This window comes from Lepisosteus oculatus, chromosome 22 (assembly GCF_040954835.1).
Source record: "Lepisosteus oculatus isolate fLepOcu1 chromosome 22, fLepOcu1.hap2, whole genome shotgun sequence".
Classification (NCBI taxonomy): Eukaryota; Metazoa; Chordata; class Actinopteri; order Semionotiformes; family Lepisosteidae; genus Lepisosteus; species Lepisosteus oculatus.
Window position 1 is genome coordinate 81,810 of NC_090717.1, and position 19,609 is coordinate 101,418.

The 19,609-nt window shown below is 53.0% G+C and overlaps 1 protein-coding gene across 4 annotated transcripts in view; it reads right to left on the minus strand.

Moving 5' to 3' along the window:
- Nucleotides 1-339: 339 nt before the first annotated feature.
- The window catches only part of grk3 (G protein-coupled receptor kinase 3), a 48,550-nt gene continuing 29,280 nt past the window's right edge, over nucleotides 340-19,609 (minus strand). For 2 of the 4 annotated variants that reach the window (XM_015365953.2, XM_015365955.2), the window contains 10 exons: nucleotides 18,069-18,163; nucleotides 14,911-15,018; nucleotides 10,706-10,772; nucleotides 10,380-10,480; nucleotides 9,644-9,710; nucleotides 9,463-9,558; nucleotides 8,537-8,699; nucleotides 7,640-7,776; nucleotides 5,156-5,302; nucleotides 340-4,531 (listed from right to left, as the gene is read on the minus strand). In XM_015365953.2, coding sequence (XP_015221439.2) covers nucleotides 4,370-4,531; nucleotides 5,156-5,302; nucleotides 7,640-7,776; nucleotides 8,537-8,699; nucleotides 9,463-9,558; nucleotides 9,644-9,710; nucleotides 10,380-10,480; nucleotides 10,706-10,772; nucleotides 14,911-15,018; nucleotides 18,069-18,163 — 1,143 coding nt within the window. In that variant the 3' untranslated portion in view covers nucleotides 340-4,369. Of the gene's footprint in view, nucleotides 4,532-5,155; nucleotides 5,303-6,661; nucleotides 6,695-7,639; nucleotides 7,777-8,536; nucleotides 8,700-9,462; nucleotides 9,559-9,643; nucleotides 9,711-10,379; nucleotides 10,481-10,705; nucleotides 10,773-14,910; nucleotides 15,019-18,068; nucleotides 18,164-19,609 lie in introns of all 4 variants that reach the window. The other 2 variants (XM_015365952.2, XM_006640163.3) reach the window with 2 other exon arrangements.

Genomic DNA, 19,609 nt, shown 5'->3' on the forward strand with positions numbered 1-19,609 from the left:
TCAGGATCCCACATCCTTCAAATGAGAGGGCAGCACCTCCTCTAGTGACCCACAAACATGCAGAACCGTGGAGGCAGTTTGACCTCTAAGTGTGTGAAATAAAACATGATCCTGGGGGCCTCCAGAAGCAGGCCCATCTCGCTCAGTGGGAGGCGGGATTACTGGTTTCTCCTCCTGCTCATGCCGAGAGCTGCCAAAAGACACAACCATTCGGACAGACAGACCTGCCCACAGACATAGATGCACAGAGACGGGCGATACCAGGCTCAACCAGACAGGCACAGACACAGGTGCTCTGAGACACACTGACAGACATGCAGAGACAGATAGACAGGCAGGTTTTGACACGAAAGGTGGTTTATTGGAACTGGTTTTGTGTGTACGAGCAGTTCGACCAACATATACAAGCTTCCCTAGCTGTTCCAGAACTTTAAAACAAAAATAAAACCTATTAAAATAAAAATAAAAATCATTTATTATATATTAACCCCAACAACAGTAGTAATTGCTTGCTTGTGGCACATCACAAAAATCTTGGACAAGTGTAACCTGGAGAATCACAGTGTCTGAAGGAGCAGTGGCTGTGGTGTACAGCACCCCCTACAGACAATAAATATGAGGAAAGAACCGCAGCTCCACGGCTCTAGTTTCTACAGGTCCATACTGTACATCGCTGTGGGAGCGGCCGAGAGACCAGACCTCTGCTGCCTCTCCATCTCACCACACCACGCCATCAGCATCTGGAAATGTTCTGCTTCTTTTCTCACATACATCTTTTTTGACATGTGATATTTATTATTTTTAATACAATACACAGATGAAAGAAATCTGGCAATCCTGTGTTTTTACATGATCTCTACGAATAAAAATAAATTCATCAGCAACAGTAATAAAATTCCATAACAGTATCAGAGGCGACACCGGGAGAGCTTGTCTTTGAGGAGGAAAGGCAGCAAAACTGTGCTGTGTGATTAACTTGTCATGACTGTGATCCTGCACCCCAGTGCAACGCCCTCAGACCAGGCAACAGGTTCTGCACCAACTGCGCTGGGTGCCCTGCTGCTGTCTGCAGGAATCAGAAACAGCCATCCGCACAGACCTTGTGCTAACAATACAGAACTGACTGGGAACCCACCAGGACGATAAATTCAGGAGATACAAAGCGTGAAGCCCATCAGGCAGCTGTGCCTGCGAGAGCTCTGGAAATCTCTCACAGAGATGATCTGGTCAGTGCCATCCTGCGGACATTCTACAGAAAGGTTTATTACAGCCAAACTCTGCGGACAGTTTTATTTAACGTGCGGCTCAGCCACACCCCTCTGCCTCTCTCAAAGACAAACGTGGGCCCCCCAGCCCTCAACCCTGCTGCAGATAACGGAGAAAGCCCCCTCACTCCTCCTCGTGCTGCTCAATCATTCATCAACAACACAAAAAACATGGAGAAAACAAAATACCAAAAAATGTATCATATATATTATATCTAACTGCATGTTTGTCACATTCAGAGTCTGTAAAAACTACAATGCCTTATGGAAATCAAACCTCCTCCTCCCCGATACCCCAGTCTGACGGCGCCTCCTGCTGGATGGGGGGAAACCCTGTGTTAAACCCCTCCGGCACAGGGGCTGGAGCCCAGGTCTAAAAATAACCCAGTGGGAGTACAGGGACCCCCAAAATCATCTTCATCATCACTAATCACACAACTGGGGGGTTCCATCTCCCCAGTTGCTAGCCCCGCACTGCTCCTTGTGCACGCAGACAAGACATACAGCAAACTTGCACAATTCTGGTCCATGAAGGGATAGTATTTGAAGGGAAAAAATCAGTCTTCAGCAAATTGGTTGATCTGGTGCTGGGTGAGTGGCCTGTCTGCCTGTGAGGGAGCCGAGGGGAGACAGAATCCAACACATAGTGCTCACACTACCCTCTAGTGGCCCTGAGAGGAGCAGCAGGGTAGTCTTTACAGTGGAAGCCCCATTCACAAGCGCAGAAACACACACCTTTATCGGTGCAGTGTTTCCATTCCTAACCAAGGCTTACTGCTCAGAAACAAACTGATAAAATGTTGTTATGCAGGTTGGTGCTAGACTGAGTAATTCCTAAAGTTGATCCAGGTCCCAGAACTTGAGCCTTTTCGACTCAGTGAACACGAAAGGAAGAGCTCGAAAATCAAGAGGCATGTTCTGACACAGGCAGCTGTGGGCTTTCACGGGCTCTCCTGCCACACACGGAGCCCAGGCAGACTGCCCTCCCCGCCACCGGCCCAGCCTGGAGCCCATCAAAATCACCAGACACCCCCTGACTGCTGCTAGGACGAACAGACAGACACACAGTGACCGATATATACAGATACAGAAGAGATATGTATGTACAGCTCCCCAGCCCTGTCGCTCTCCCTCCCCCAGGGGACGCTGGTCGTCTCTCATCACACAAACACAAAGCAGAAGATAAAGAAGAACAATGTCAATCCAGGGGTGTCGTGCACGATGTCGCTGTTCTGCACTTCTGTCCACAGCCAGCAGCCGATCCACACCCACACCCCGGGGCGCCTGGGCTCCAGGGTGACCCATACACACCTGCTCAAGTAAAACATATTGGCACTTTTGCACATTAATGATGACGGGGCAGGTGGGGTGCAGGAGCAATGTCTCGTCTTCCAGAATTTTGGGGGAAAGCGGCTCCACCCCAAACCCAGAAGCAACCATTCTCCTACTTCAACCTCTGCTCCCATCTTCGCTCCACTCCTCCCAGAGTCTCATCTTTGCACTTACAGAAAACAAAGGTTGTCTCCAAAAATAACTAACTCTCTCTATAACAGTACGACCCTGGACCAAAGAAAATTAATCCATCTTTGGTCCCCTGCCCATCCTAACCCACCCCCAAGCCCAGCTCATGTATGGCACAACTCAGTCAGTCTCTGCGTTGGCATTCCTTACCCACAGAAAACTTGAGCATTGACAACAATTCCCCCTGCCCTCCATGGTACTGTCCACCTCCACTGGGTTTAAGCAGTGGTGCGGTCCACCTCCACCTCCGCTGGGTTTAAGCAGTGGTGCGGTCCACCTCCACCTCCGCTGGGTTTAAGCAGTGGTGCGGTCCACCTCCACCTCCGCTGGGTTTAAGCAGTGGTGCGGTCCACCTCCCACTCCGCTGGGTTTAAGCAGTGGTGCGGTCCACCTCCCACTCCGCTGGGTTTAAGCAGTGATGCAATTCTCCTCCCCCTTTTCTCAGCTTAAGCAGTGGTACTGTCCATCTCCCCCTCCATCCAGTTGAAGCAGTGGTGCGGTCCACCTCCCCCTCCATTCAGTTGAAGCAATGGTGAAGACCACCTTCCTCTGGTCTCTCTCTTCCAGTGCAGAGACAGACTGTAAGTCATGAAATCTGGGAAACAGCTGCAGCTCCAGCCCAGGAAAATGGGGGTAACCTGGCAAAGCCAGGTGTGAGAGGGGTAGGGTAGCTTGGGGAATAAGCATACAATCCTAGCCTACTCCTCAAGGCATCTGCAGTATGTTTGAGAGATCAGGACTGAGGGCGCACAGCTACCTCCAACCCCCAGAAAATCATCTCCACTATTTGTTTCATTGTCCTCCTGCTGACAACAGCAGCAGCCTTACATTATTTTAAAAAAGCGATCATAGGCCAGAGATGGGCTTAGTGTTGAAGCCTCTCTGGCATTGTGCTTGTATCTGCAGTCCTGATACCCCAGCAGTGTGGCCACACACCGAGCGATGACACCAGCTGAAGACCACGCACCAACATTATGCACCAGAGACACTGCAGCTGTAAGGGGGAGGGGCAGTGTGCAAACTGCTTACTATCAGATCAGTTTCTTTATTAAAAATCAGAATTCTTAAAATAAAAAATAAATAGATAAAAAGGTCAAGACAGTCCAGCTCTAGTTCTGTCTGAGCTCAATGTGCTATCTCAGGCCATGTCTTTGAGGAAGCAGTCTAGAAGAGAGGTTTGACCAACAGCAATCATTAATAAGATGAATGGGTGGGGTGGAAAGGTGAAGGGTGATGGAAGGGAATGGGGGGATTTTTTCCATACAGAAGTAACCAAGGTAGTAGTAGAAATTCGTGCCCCATCTCCCCCACAAAGACTCAACAGTAAATACACAGGACAGTTACAGTCCCACTGCAATCCACCAGGGGGGGCCAAAGAAAGACTGCAGTCCTATTGCAATCCACCAGAGGGAGACAAAATTAAAACTGCAGTCCCATTGCTATCCACCAGGGGGAGCAAATGACAGTTTGCACTGCTGCTGGTACTCCAAAGATATGTTAAGAGTACTGAATATTTACACTTGAGTGCTGGGGTGAGGGTGTGCTCCTGTGAGGAGAGAGGATGGAGGGATGGGAAGGAGGCTCTACAGCCCGTTGCTGTTGCGATGAGTGAGTTGTGGTTTGGAGAGCTCCACCACCGGTGTGCGGGTCTTGCCAATGACCTTAGGTGCCCGGCGGAGCAGCTTCTGGGCCTCAGTGAAAGCCTCCGTCAGCTCCTTCTTCCACTGCACAAACTCTGGGTCACTCTGAGGGAAACAGAGAGAGATTGAGGTGCAATTAACACCCGAGAGACACAGGCAGCGGGAGGAGAGGAGAGAGGAGTAACAGGCAGCGAGAGGAGAGAGGAGAGAGGAGGAGTAACAGGCAACGAGAGGAGAGAGGAGCAGTAACAGGCAGCAAGAGGAAAGAGGAGACAGGAGGAGTAACAGGAAGCGAGAGGAGAGGAGAGCAGTAACAGGCAGCGAGAGGAGAGGAGAGCAGTAACAGGCAGCAAGAGGAGAGAGGAGCAGTAACAGGCAGCAAGAGGAGAGAGGAGACAGGAGGAGTAACAGGCAGCGAGAGGAGAGGAGAGCAGTAACAGGCAACGAGAGGAGAGGAAGAGTAACAGGCAGCAAGAGGAGAGAGGAGCAGTAACAGGCAGCGAGAGGAGAGGAGAGCAGTAACAGGCAGCGAGAGGAGAGGAGAGCAGTAACAGGCAGCGAGAGGAGAGAGGAGCAGTAACAGGCAGCAAGAGGAAAGAGGAGACAGGAGGAGTAACAGGCAGCGAGAGGAGAGGAGGACTAACAGGCAGAGAGAGGAGAAAGGAGGAAGGGGGACAGGCACACAAAGACAGCTGATGTGCAGTGACAGGATGGCCGAGGGGTGCTGACCTCACACTGCAAGACGAACTGTTTGCCCCCCTTGATGCGCAGTAGGATACATTTCTTCTCCTTAACCTGCGTCTCCTCCACTGACACTATCTGCTCCATGGTCAGCAGGTTCTGCTGCAGATTCACAAACAGGGGACTGTTATACCACTGAGAGAGAGGGAGAGAGGGAGAGGGAGAGGGAGAGTGAGATGGATGGAGAGAGGGAAGGGGTGAGGCAGTGAGATGGGAGCATGGAGGGGAGGATGGAAGGGGTGGAGGGGGCCCGAGCTCTTACTCTCAGGTGAGGCGGTCTGGGGGCAGTTACTGAAGAGCAATACAGAAAACACTGTCAAACACAGAGATCCAAAACACATACAACAGCTAAAATAATGGAAGTGAACCCCAGGGGCTTGGCACTGGCAGTGGGAGGCACTCCAGGACCTGGCTCTGAATGGACACACACAAACTGGGCCTGCGAGGAGGATCGTCACAGGGGGCACTGCCAAGTGAACAGCGACTTACAAACTGACAAAACAGCGAGATTATAAGTTACTACAGGACACTGGGGAGAGGTCTGAGCCACACTTAGAGATTCAGTTAGTAGCACAAGCCTGATAAATGCTCCACCAGGTTAGTGGTTCATTGCCAAGAGTGACTCCCTGACACTCTGCTGTCCTGACCAGCTGCGGGGGTTGTACTCACTGGAAAACGAACTGGAATCAGGAGAAGCGGGAGGGAGAACTGGAATAAAACTGGGAGCTCGCTTGAACAGACTGAATCTGGAACAGAGACACAACACTGTTTCTCAGGAGCTCCAGGGAAAGAGGATTTATGGCGACAGACAGCTGAGGGCACAGCCATGCCCGGAGTATGCCGCCCCTCTGCGTGATCATTAAAATCTGTGTCTGCTGTTGAACTTGAAGGGGTTCCCAGCGCAGCGCAGCACTGCAGACAGACCAGCTGATGCTGGGAGCACTGGTCAACAGGAAGGGAGGGAGCCTGGGGAGGGTCTGTGGCTGGTCAGTGGCACACAGGGATTGGTAGGGGCATCTGGCTCTCCTCTGCCCGAGGCGTCTCCATCACGCTGTACGCACGTGTGTGTTTGTGCACAGCAGGGCAGCGACAGCTTCTACACCTCTGTATTCAGGGGGTGCACAACGAGGGGTTAGTAGAAGCCTTGCGGTTTCAGTGCAGTTTTCAGTGGCCTACAAAAACAGTTCTCATTAGAGGCCAGCTGGCCACTGGGAGCTGTCCTGGGCCAGAGCAGTTAGAGCACTGCTGGAGACACAGAGGGTGAGAGGACCACCTGTCCACACAGAGATGTGTGTGTGTTCAAACGCAGCAGGCTAGTTTGCCTGCGAAAGTGCATTGGCTCCAAACACTGCACAGCGGCTGAACAGGGGGCTTCGCTAGCAAATGGATGAAGAGCACAACAGAGGCCCCCAGACATGCCCTGGTAGGACACACACACACACACCGCCGTTGGAGAGAGGGGCTGGGGGGCTACTGGGCACACTGAGCTCTTACCAGTCTATGCTTTTTATAGATAATCCAGGTGTCCTAGACAGAGAAACAACAGACAGGACAGCTGCATTCATTGGACCAGATATACGCACGCAAACGTGTGCACCTGTCACGGAAAGCAGATTCCCAGTGCACAGCAGTTCAGTCCACTCCAGGTTTTACGGTGAGCACAGAGCTCGAGTACTAAGGTACCACTTTAGCTTTTGTCTGTGCTTGTGGACTCACAAGAAGCTATCAATCACAAAATCTCAAACAAGAGCCCTGCAAACTCCCAGTCAAACCTCAAGTGGACCAGACTGTTACACCACAGTAACATGCACACTCAAACCCACTCTCACTCTCCTGCTGTCTGTGTGTCAGCGTCAGACAATGAATCCAGGCAAATGTCACTGTGATCCCATTGGGACTGCGCCCCTCTCAGATCAACACGCATACTCACATTCTCTGACACCGCAAAACTATGACCATGAGAGCAGTAATAATCACACCAATACAGTGAAATAAAAGACCGCCCTGCAGGTCACAGCTCTGCCCCCAACTTCTGAAAATGGGGAGAAAGGCATTACAGAATGATCCACGTTTCCATGGCTCTGTTCCGAATACTAACCCTGTCCGACTAGAAAAAAAACATCAGATCAGTTCAGTTATGAAGAGAATGAGTGGACAGAGAATATACCAATCTCTCTGCTCAGTTTTCTGTCCACCTGTCTGCCCACCTGCATATCCACCTGTCTGTCCGCTTACCTGTCTGTCGACCTGCCCGCATGTCTGTCTGCCTGCCTGCCTGTTTGTCCACCTGCCCGCATGTCTGTCTGCCTATCTGTCCACCTGCATATCCGCCTGTCCACCTGTCTATCCACTCAGCTGTCTGTCTCCCTGTTCTTCCACATTTCTGAAGCCAGAGCATGAGACGGAGAGCCACAGAGCCGCAGGTGAGAGACAGACAGTGTGCAGACCGAGCTGTGAGAGGGGAGAGCTTACCCGGGACTCCCCTTCGCCCCTCCACTCCACACGGTTGGGAAACAGGTAGAAGTAGCGCCGCTGCCACTGCGTCAGGAAGGGGTTTCCCAGCTTCAACATGTAGCCATGCATGATGCAGTCCTTCCCCAGGGCATAGTCTGCACACACAGAGAGACACAGGGTTAACAGAGGGCAGAGTCTGCACTCACACACAGACACAGGGCGTAGTATGTGCACACACACACACTCAGACACAGGGTTAACAGAGGGCGTAGTGTGCACACACAGAGAGACACAGGGTTAACAGAGGGCGTAGTGTGCACACACAGAGAGACACAGGGTTAACAGAGGACGTAGTCTGCACAGACACACAGAGACACAGAGTTAACACAGGGCGTAGTTGGCACACACACACAGAGAGACACAGGGTTAACACAGGGTGTAGTCTGTGCACACAGACACAGGGCGTAGTGTGCACACACACACAGACACAGTACATAGTCTGTACACACAGGGAGACACAGGGTTAACACAGGGTGTAGTCTGTGCACACAGACACAGGGCGTAGTGTGCACACACACACACAGTACATAGTCTGTACACACAGGGAGACACAGGGTTAACACAGGGCATAGTCTGCACACACACACACACACGGTTAACACGTGTGTGACAGACTGCACACATAGTGTGACAGACAGTAGTTGGTTGGCTCAGTATAAAATGTCGTGGAGCAGCCCTCACCCAAAGCACTCTGCACATATAGCTCTTCACAGGAATGCAGAACTTGCATAATTCAGGGAGCAGACAGATAGGACAAAGGTACACAAACACTAATGTCTTCTTGATGTGGAACAGCCTATAACAAGGTGCAATCTAACCCCCCGCCCTGGAGGGGGCGTCACGCTAGGCACTTACCCTCCTCATGGCCCAGCTGCTTGTTCTTGGCTCTCTTGCGCGCCTCAATCTTGTCAGTGTCAGCGTTGACAGCTTCATATACGGTCTCAGCCACTTCCTGCTGCCAGCGCTCGGAGATCACTAGTGGGAAATTCTTGTACAGTTCCTGATCACTGTCCAGCAGCTGGAGAGAGAGAGAAGCAGAACAGTCCAGAGAGACCCATAATTAATAATAAAAACAACTCATTACACTTATATAGCACTTTTCTGGACACTGCACTCCAAGCTCTTTACAGGTAATGGGGACCCCCTTCACCGCCACCAGTGTGCAGCCCTACCTGGATGATGCACCAGTCCTATCCCCACACACCAGCTCTCAGTGGGGAGGAAAGCAGAGTGATGGAGCCAGTTCAGAAATGGGGATTATTAAGAGGCCATGACTGGTAAAGGCCAGGGGGGAAATGGGGCCAGGACACAGGGGTAACACCCCTACTCTTTCCAAGAAACGGCCTGGGATTTTTAATGACCATTATAGAGTCAGGACCTCAGTTTTACATCTCATCCGGAGAACGGTGCCTTTGTACAGTGTTGTGTCCCTGTCACTATACTGGGGCATTAGGACCCACACAGACTACAGGGTGAGCGCCAACTACTGGCCCCACTAACACCTCTTCCAGCAGGAGCCTTAGCTTTCCCAGGAGTCTCCCCTCCAGGTACTGACCAGGCTCACACTGCTGGGCTTCAGTGGGCTGCTGGTGGTGAGTTTCAGTATGGTATGGCTGCTGGCTTATATAGAAGGAGAGAGATGGAAAGAGGGACAGACAGTGATTAATAAAACAGAGTCATTTAGGGAGAATAACTCGGATATAGCAGAGACGGTGCACAAAGGGCATGGTCTTACTCCAGACAGAGAGGACAGATGGACAGAGAGTGGACACTGTGCTGACCTTGATGCCTTTGGTGTCCTCTTCGTCAAAGGAGCCGATGTCGAAGGCGTCTGCTGCGTTCACCTCCCCCCGCGGCGGAATTAGAGGCGGAGAGTACTGCAATCATAAGACACACTGCGTCACCTAGACTGAGCACACCCAGACAGACTATACAGAGACAGAAGCACACAAACAGTCTCACCTTCTGCAGATACACCTGCTGCCAGTCGATCCCTTTAAAAAACACATGTTCCTTCACCTCCTGAGCCCTAAAGATGACAAACACAGTCACTGTCTCTGGCGATTTAACTTCTTTCTTCCTCCCCCTCTCTCAGAAAGGGCAAACTAACATGACCTCCTGGGAAGGAAAGCCACTGAAGCGAACAACTCTACGCTCAGTGTCCTGAAAGGCTGGTCTTCAGCATGTGAACTCCATGGGCTGGTCAGTGCTGTGTGAGTGCACCCCCTGTGCCTGCTGCTCTCCTCTCTGTCACACAAGGTCACACCTGCACTTGATAACCAGATCCCCCTCCCATCCCACTGCAGTGCCAGCAGTGAACACCAGGTAGAAGCACTGAACTCCTCTCAATACAGAGAATACTGGCAGGCAGAGAAATAAAGATGATTCAGAGGCACTGAGAAGAAGGAAAAGAAGATGGGGGAAAGAAAGTTACAAATGACAGGAGGCCATTAGGCCCACCTAGGTTATTTGCATGCTAGCAGTCAATTCATAGCAGGATCTCATCCAGCCATTTCCTGAAAGAAGACAGGGTATCATCTCTTAGACCCGTGACAGAGACATTACATTTCCTCTGAATGATAATAATAAAGTAATAATAACAGCTCATTAATCACTGAATATCATATGCAGAGGATTTATGCCTCTCCCTACTGACGGACGTGGCCTATGCCCTGAGGCATGGACCACAGAGCCTCACCCCCGGCCCAGACAGCCCAGCCTCTTGGCAACATCACGCTGCAGCAGCCCTTCCAGCAGGGACTTCAGCTCCGGGGAGAACGAGTCTGGCAGCTCCACGTTCTGAGAGACAGAGAGAGGTGGGGCATGAGACTGGAGCGGTACAGCTGCCAGTGTCAGTGTGCACAGGTGTGTGATCCTAATCTCTGACAGAGGTACGTGTCCCAGGTGTGTTCCACGTAAGAGGGAGTGACACCGACAGCTGTGGCAGATCAAACTTGCACCCCACCAGATGTGTACGTGTGTGTCCCTCTGGTGTATGGACAGGTGTGTAGGTGCTGTCCTTACCATGGTGAGCGTCATGCGGTCAATTTCGTGTTTGTCTTTGGTCTTGTGCTGCCGGAACGGACTGTGCCTAGACAGACGGACAGGTTACTGAGTACTTACTGCATTATAAAACAGTACAATAATGACACTTTCACTGTACATAAACAAGACTGGCATCTTAATTATTATAATCCAATACAACAAAGTTGTGGCACCAGCCCGTCATCTCTGAGCTGAACCTGCACACAGAGCAGAGGCTGGGAGACACACACACGGAGGCCAGGAGCAACTTCAACAGACACCGGACAAGGCTGATAACTTACACAATGGAAAAAGTAATAGGTTTATTCCATGCTGAAAAAAGAAGAAAACACAACGTTTCGGCCGTGGAGCCTTCTTTAGGTGTGAGAAAGACAGGGCAGTAAGCAAAGGTAATGTAGGGGGAGAACAAATTACCTCTGGGAGAGAGCTTTTATAGCTTACTGCCCTGTCTTTCTCACACCTGAAGAAGGCTCCATGGCCGAAACGTTGCGTTTTCTTCTTTTTTCAGCATGGAATAAACCTATTACTTGTTCCTTTGCAGCCTACGCATGCTGACGCAGCTCCCCACCTGAACTACTACAACTTACACAATGGCTATGGACACAAGGAAGGTGATGGAGAGAGAGAGGGGAGATATAGTGATGGGAGGACAGGGAGGACAAAACAAATTCTCACACCTGCAGGAATCAGAACACCTCTCAATCCCACTGGGATCTCCTGTCCCAGCCTGAGGAACAGACAGTGAGCCTGTCTCTCAATAATAATAATACAATGAGTGTTCTCCTGTCCCAGCCTGAGGAACAGACAGTGAGCCTGTCTCTCAATAATAATAATACAATGAGTGTTCTCCTGTCCCAGCCTGAGGAACAGACAGTAAGCCTGCCTCTCAATAATAATAATAATACAGTGTGTGATCTCCAGTCCCAGCCTGAGGAACAGACATTAAGCCTGCCTCTCAATAATAATACAATGAGTGTTCTCCTGTCCCAGCCTGAGGAACAGACAGTGAGCCTGTCTCTCAATAATAATAATACAGTGTGTGATCTCCTGTCCCAGCCTGAGGAACAGACAGTAAGCCTGCCTCTCAATAATAATAATACAATGTGTGATCTCCTGTCCCAGCCTGAGGAACAGACAGGGAGCCTGTCTCTCAATTATAATAATACAGTGTGTGATCTCCTGTCCCAGCCTGAGGAACAGACAGGGAGCCTGTCTCTCAATTATAATAATAGAGTGAGTGATCTCCTGTCCCAGCATGAGGAACAAAAAGATTTACCGGTCATGACTATAAATCTGCTTGAATTTGAGAGGGGAGAAGGAGAGAGAGCGATGGGAGACAAGAGATGGGAGCAGGAGAGAGAGTGATGGGGGAGAGAAAGAAGGACAGAGAGGGAAGAGGGAGATGCTGGGCAGATAGATATAAAGAGAGGAGATTGAGAAGGCAGATTAGGGTGAAGAACGAGAGAGGATCTCACTGGGACAACAAACACAACAAACACTGGAATACTATAAAACTCTAAACAGACAATACACACTAGCCGAAACTGACCAGGGTAAGAAACAGCAAAGAAAAACAGACGCTGACAAAGTACAGGCTCAGTAACCACAATCTGGCCAGAAACTGGGTGACACAGGCAGACCTGGCTAAACCAGAGAGGACAGGCTGTGCTCCCACTGCCAGCGGGGAAAAACAGAGACAGAGGTGCACTTCCTACTGCACTGTAAGAAATACTCTGGGATTAGAGAAACATTTTCCCCCAAAATTAACAAATCTAATCCCAGTATTTCCACACCTGCCAGAATGAGAACAGCGTCCAATCATGTTGAGAGAGGAGGGAGGAACCTCTGTTGAGCTTGGAGCCCAGTGTGTGATCACCTGTCAAAGCCTGAGGAAAAGTCCTATGATTTATTTAATTTATAAATAAATATAATTGTTGTATTGATTCTATATACTATGGCAACAGTGTAATTTACCAATTATGACAATAAAGCTGTGAATTTAAATCAGATATGAATAAAGTGTGGAGGGGAGTGGGGAGAGTCAGTGAGTCAGTGTGGAGGGGATTGGGGAGAGTCAGTCAGTGAGTGTGGAGGGGAGTGGGGAGAGTCAGTCAGTGAGTGTGGAGGGGAGTGGGGAGAGTCAGTCAGTGAGTGTGGAGGGGAGTGGGGAGAGTCAGTGAGTGTGGAGGGGAGTGGGGAGAGTCAGTGAGTGTGGAGGGGAGTGGGGAGAGTCAGTGAGTGTGGAGGGGAGTGGGGAGAGTCAATGAATGTGGAGGGGAGTGGGGAGAGTCAGTCAGTCAGTGAGTCAGTGTGGAGGGGAGTGGGGAGTCAGTGAGTGAGAGTGGGGGGGAGTGGGGAGAGTCAGTGAGTGTGGAGGGGAGTGGGGAGAGTCAGTCAGTCAGTGAGTGAGAGTGGGGGGGAGTGGGGAGAGTCAGTCAGTGTGGAGGGGAGTGGGGAGAGTCAGTCAGTGTGGAGGGGAGTGGGGAGAGTCAGTCAGTCAGTGAGTGAGAGTGGGGGGGAGTGGGGAGAGTCAGTGAGTGTGGAGGGGAGTGGGGAGAGTCAGTCAGTCAGTGAGTGAGAGTGGGGGGGAGTGGGGAGAGTCAGTCAGTGAGTGTGGAGGGGAGTGGGGAGAGTCAGTCAGTCAGTGAGTCAGTGTGGAGGGGAGTGGGGAGAGTCAGTGAGTGTGGAGGGGAGTGGGGAGAGTCAGTCAGTCAGTGAGTGAGAGTGGGGGGGAGTGGGGAGAGTCAGTCAGTCAGTGAGTGTGGAGGGGAGTGGGGAGAGTCAGTCAGTCAGTGAGTGAGAGTGGGGGGGAGTGGGGAGAGTCAGTCAGTGTGGAGGGGAGTGGGGAGAGTCAGTCAGTCAGTGAGTGAGAGTGGGGGGGAGTGGGGAGAGTCAGTGAGTGTGGAGGGGAGTGGGGAGAGTCAATGAATGTGGAGGGGAGTGGGGAGAGTCAGTGAGTGTGGAGGGGAGTGGGGAGAGTCAATGAGTGTGGAGGGGAGTGGGGAGAGTCAGTCAGTCAGTGAGTGAGAGTGGGGGGGAGTGGGGAGAGTCAGTCAGTGAGTGTGGAGGGGAGTGGGGAGAGTCAGTCAGTCAGTGAGTGAGAGTGGGGGGGAGTGGGGAGAGTCAGTCAGTGTGGAGGGGAGTGGGGAGAGTCAGTCAGTCAGTGAGTGAGAGTGGGGGGGAGTGGGGAGAGTCAGTGAGTGTGGAGGGGATTGGGGAGAGTCAGTCAGTGAGTCAGTGTGGAGGGGAGTGGGGAGAGTCAGTGAGTGTGGAGGGGAGTGGGGAGAGTCAGTGAGTGTGGAGGGGAGTGGGGAGAGTCAGTCAGTCAGTGAGTCAGTGTGGAGGGGAGTGGGGAGAGTCAGTGAGTGTAGAGGGGAGTGGGGAGAGTCAGTCAGTCAGTGAGTCAGTGTGGAGGGGAGTGGGGAGAGTCAGTGAGTCAGTGTGGAGGGGAGTGGGGAGTCAGTGAGTGAGAGTGGGGGGGAGTGGGAAGAGTCAGTCAGTGAGTGTGGAGGAGAGTGAGGAGAGTCAGTGAGTGTGGAGGGGAGTGGGGAGAGTCAGTCAGTCAGTGAGTGAGAGTGGGGGGGAGTGGGGAGAGTCAGTCAGTGTGGAGGGGAGTGGGGAGAGTCAGTCAGTCAGTGAGTGAGAGTGGGGGGGAGTGGGGAGAGTCAGTGAGTGTGGAGGAGAGTCAGTCAGTGTGGAGGGGAGTGGGGAGAGTCACCCAGGCACCTGTTCAGTAGATGTCCTCCACTTCTTGTCGCTGGGCTCTCAGTCCCCCTCCTAACTCTAGTCTCAGTCTACAAAGGGATCCCAGTTTCTCTGTGTTGCAAAGCACCCCCTCACCTGACCTCTCTCTTTCTGTGCTTTGATATGTTCAAACACACTGCCACACATCACAGGGACATCAATCACTGTGTGTGTTCCCCCTACACATACACCCCCCACCTGTCTTTCTGCCACTCTCCTCTCCCCACTCTCTTCCTCTGTGAAGTGTGTGACTTGACCTACGAGGTCAAGACCTCCAGCACACCTCAACACTGCCCTTTACTGCAAGACATCAAACACCAAGACAGAGGGAGGGAGAGAGCTGGGAGAGAGCTGAGAGAGACGGGGAGAGAAGAGACGGGGAGAGAGCTATGGAGAAGGGAGAGAGCCAGGGAGAAGAGGCACTCAGGCTCAGGACTGACCCCCGCAGCAGTTTGAAGAGCATGCAGCCCAAAGAGAACCAGTCTGCACTGCTGTCATACGCAGTGCCCTTCTGCAGCACCTCTGGTGCCATGTAGCCATGTGTTCCCCTGCAAGACAGAAGAACACAATCAGACAAATGCACAAGCAAGGGATTAAGCAATAACAAACAGCGAGACGGGCACAGAGAGAGAGAGCAAGACGGGGACAGAGAGAGACAGAGAGCGAGCGAGCGAGACGGGCACAGAGAGAGAGAGAGCGAGCGAGATGGGCACAGAGAGAGACAGGGAGAGCGAGCGAGCGAGCGAGACGGGCACAGAGAGAGAGAGAGAGAGCGAGACGGGGACAGAGAGAGACAGAGAGCGAGCGAGCGAGCGAGACAGGCACAGAGAGAGAGAGAGAGAGCGAGACGGGGACAGAGAGAGAGAGAGAGAGCGAGACGGGGACAGAGAGAGACAGAGAGCGAGCGAGCGAGCGAGACGGGCACAGAGAGAGAGAGAGAGCGAGCGAGATGGGCACAGAGAGCGAGCGAGCAAGCGAGACGGGCACAGAGAGAGAGAGCGAGACGGGCAGAGAGAGAGAGAGCGAGACGGGCACGGAGAGCGAGAGGGAGCGAGACGGGCACAGGGAGAGAGCAAGATGGGCACAGGGAGAGACAGAGAGAGCGAGACGGGCACAGGGAGAGAGCGAGACGGGCACAGGGAGAGAGCGAGACGGGCACAGAGAGAGAGACGGGCACAGGGAGAGAGCGAGACGGGCACAGAGAGAGAGGGGCACAGGGAGAGAGCGAGAGAGCGAGCGAGCGAGACGGGCACAGGGAGAGAGCAAGCGAGACGGGCACAGGGAGAGAGCGAGCGAGGGAGACAGGCACAGGGAGAAAGCGGGAGAGCGAGACGGGCACAGGGAGAGAGCGGGAGAGCGAGACGGGCACAGGGAGAGAGCGGGAGAGCGAGCGAGACGGGCACAGGGAGAGAGCGAGCGAGGGAGACAGGCACAGGGAGAAAGCGGGAGAGCGAGACGGGCACAGGGAGAGAGCGGGAGAGCGAGACGGGCACAGGGAGAGAGCGGGAGAGCGAGCGAGACGGGCACAGGGAGAGAGCGAGCGAGACGGGCACAGGGAGAGAGCGAGCGAGACGGGCACAGGGAGAGAGCGAGCGAGCGAGACAGGCACAGAGAGCGAGACGGGCACAGAGAGCGAGACGGGCACAGAGAGAGACAGAGAGAGCGAGACGGGCACAGAGACGGAGCGAGCGAGCGAGACGGGCACAGAGACAGAGCGAGCGAGCGAGACGGGCACAGAGACAGAGCGAGCGAGCGAGACGGGCACAGAGAGAGAGAGAGCGAGCGAGACGGGCACAGAGAGAGAGAGAGCGAGCGAGACGGGCACAGAGAGAGAGAGAGCGAGCGAGACGGGGACAGAGAGAGCGAGCGAGCGAGACGGGGACAGAGAGACAAAGAGAGCGAGACGGGGACAGAGAGAGCGAGCGAGCGAGACGGGCACAGAGAGAGCGAGCGAGCGAGACGGGCACAGAGAGAGCGAGCGAGCGAGACGGGCACAGAGAGAGCGAGCGAGCGAGACGGGCACAGAGAGAGCGAGCGAGCGAGCGAGACGGGCACAGAGAGAGAGAGAGCGAGCGAGATGGGCACAGAGAGAGACAGGGAGAGCGAGCGAGCGAGCGAGACGGGCACAGAGAGAGAGAGAGAGAGCGAGACGGGGACAGAGAGAGACAGAGAGCGAGCGAGCGAGCGAGACAGGCACAGAGAGAGAGAGAGAGAGCGAGCGAGACGGGGACAGAGAGAGAGAGAGAGAGCGAGACGGGGACAGAGAGAGACAGAGAGCGAGCGAGCGAGCGAGACGGGCACAGAGAGAGAGAGAGAGCGAGCGAGATGGGCACAGAGAGCGAGCGAGCAAGCGAGACGGGCACAGAGAGAGAGAGCGAGACGGGCAGAGAGAGAGAGCGAGACGGGCACGGAGAGCGAGAGGGAGCGAGACGGGCACAGGGAGAGAGCAAGATGGGCACAGGGAGAGACAGAGAGAGCGAGACGGGCACAGGGAGAGAGCGAGACGGGCACAGGGAGAGAGCGAGACGGGCACAGGGAGAGAGACGGGCACAGGGAGAGAGCGAGACGGGCACAGAGAGAGAGGGGCACAGGGAGAGAGCGAGAGAGCGAGCGAGCGAGACGGGCACAGGGAGAGAGCAAGCGAGACGGGCACAGGGAGAGAGCGAGCGAGGGAGACAGGCACAGGGAGAAAGCGGGAGAGCGAGACGGGCACAGGGAGAGAGCGGGAGAGCGAGACGGGCACAGGGAGAGAGCGGGAGAGCGAGCGAGACGGGCACAGGGAGAGAGCGAGCGAGGGAGACAGGCACAGGGAGAGAGCGGGAGAGCGAGACGGGCACAGGGAGAGAGCGGGAGAGCGAGCGAGACGGGCACAGGGAGAGAGCGAGCGAGACGGGCACAGGGAGAGAGCGAGCGAGACGGGCACAGGGAGAGAGCGAGCGAGCGAGACGGGCACAGAGAGCGAGACGGGCACAGAGAGCGAGACGGGCACAGAGAGCGACAGAGAGAGCGAGACGGGCACAGAGACGGAGCGAGCGAGCGAGACGGGCACAGAGACAGAGCGAGCGAGCGAGACGGGCACAGAGAGAGAGAGAGCGAGCGAGACGGGCACAGAGAGAGAGAGAGCGAGCGAGACGGGCACAGAGAGAGAGAGAGCGAGCGAGACGGGCACAGAGAGAGAGAGAGCGAGCGAGACGGGGACAGAGAGAGCGAGCGAGCGAGACGGGGACAGAGAGACAAAGAGAGCGAGACGGGGACAGAGAGAGCGAGCGAGCGAGACGGGGACAGAGAGAGCGAGCGAGCGAGACGGGCACAGAGAGAGCGAGCGAGCGAGACGGGCACAGAGAGAGCGAGCGAGCGAGACGGGCACAGAGAGAGCGAGCGAGCGAGACGGGCACAGAGAGAGCGAGCGAGCGAGCGAGACGGGCACAGAGAGAGAGATAAACAAGCAAAAAGACAGAAATCTGTTAGGCTCTAGACAGACTTAATTCAAAGGTCTGACCAATGAATGAGTGTTGCCAAAGCAACAACAATTATCAGAACAATAGAGACTAACAGAGAGAGAGAGATGGCGAACAGGGAGAGGCAGAGGGATACTGACACGCTGGCATGGGGTTTCTTCTTGGAGAAGTCACAGGCTAGCCCCAGGTCCGATATCCTCACATGGCCATGCTCATCCAGCAGGATATTGGCAGGCTGGAGAGGGGGAGAGGAAGAGCCATCAAAAGAAGCCTATATAAAATAAATTCTTCAACAAGAAGCTGAGTTGTATCCAGCCCATTTTCCTGTATGGAGTGAGGTTTACGGTTCACTCAATCAGAAATGCACATGATAGAAAAAGCACTCAGCTGAAATCCTGCACATACATTTTCAAGGTGCTGGTGTACCACGCCTGCAGGCCTGAACAAGTCCTTGAGACACTGCTCATCCACGTACAGAATTTCACCCAGATTCAGGAGGCTTCTCAAGAGAAGTAACCCAGAGTCGCTCCGTTTGAAGGCCCTGCAGCTCCTCAGCCAGCTTGCCCTGAACCTCACTACACAGACCCTCACTGCTGCAGACTCAATTATATCACACATCAAAATCAGAGAACACAGGGGCAATTAAAACAAATACCAAAGTACACCTGATAGCGGTCAGGCCCGAAACAGAAATAGTCTTGGAGTATCTCTTCATTGGCAGAGATGCAGGCAGATCCTGACGAAGTACAGGCTGAATAACCAAAGGCAACAAGACAACCCTGGCCATCCAGAGAAGAGGTTGTGTGGCCACTGCGAGACAGGAGAGGTCAAGACAATGATGTACTTTCCTGCTCTGTCCAAACACACCCAGGACACTTCAGAGTTTTCGTCCTCCCTGCCAACATTAATCAGAAAACCTGTCTGTTCTTCCAGCCCCATAGGCTAGTTTGGGGTTGAGTTCACCCTGTCACAGTCTGAGGGAGACACAGTGAGGATCAGCACAGAGGTACCCCAGGGGTTCACCCTGTCACAGCCTGAGGGAGACACAGCGAGGATCAGCACACAGGTACCCCAGGGGTTCACCTGTCACAGCCTGAGGGAGACAGTGAGGATCAACACACAGGTACCCCAGGGGTTCACCCTGTCACAGCCTGAAATGCAGCTCATAGTGTCTTTGTCCAAACTCTCACAAATTAGAAGAGTAACGTACTTCTTATACATTGATCTCTAGCCAAGACAAAAAAATAGTAATTTTTGAATACGCAAACAGTAAAATACAATTTATTCTTGCTTAGTTTTCTAGTCTGTTTGTTGAGTAGCTACAAAATAAAAGACAGATGTCTTCATATAAAATGATGCTAGATGCTACACGTCAAGATGCTGCGAATCCTTCTGCGAAATCTACAATTTTTTTGTACTTTTCAACTCATAATGTAGCCGCATTCTGTTTATCTTTAAGTAATGTTTTACAAGAGCTTTTCCTGGTTTGCTCGTCCTCTATAAAGTAGCACCAGACTCCAGATCTTTTTCTTCCAGCTGAAAGCATGGAGAACCACAAGCATTTCTTGCATATACGTGGCTTTTCTTTTTCTAATATAATAGGTACAGTGTACACATCTTTTTGTTTATCTGGGTACCAATCAATTAACACTAAGACACACTGAAGTGTGGAGAAGGCAGC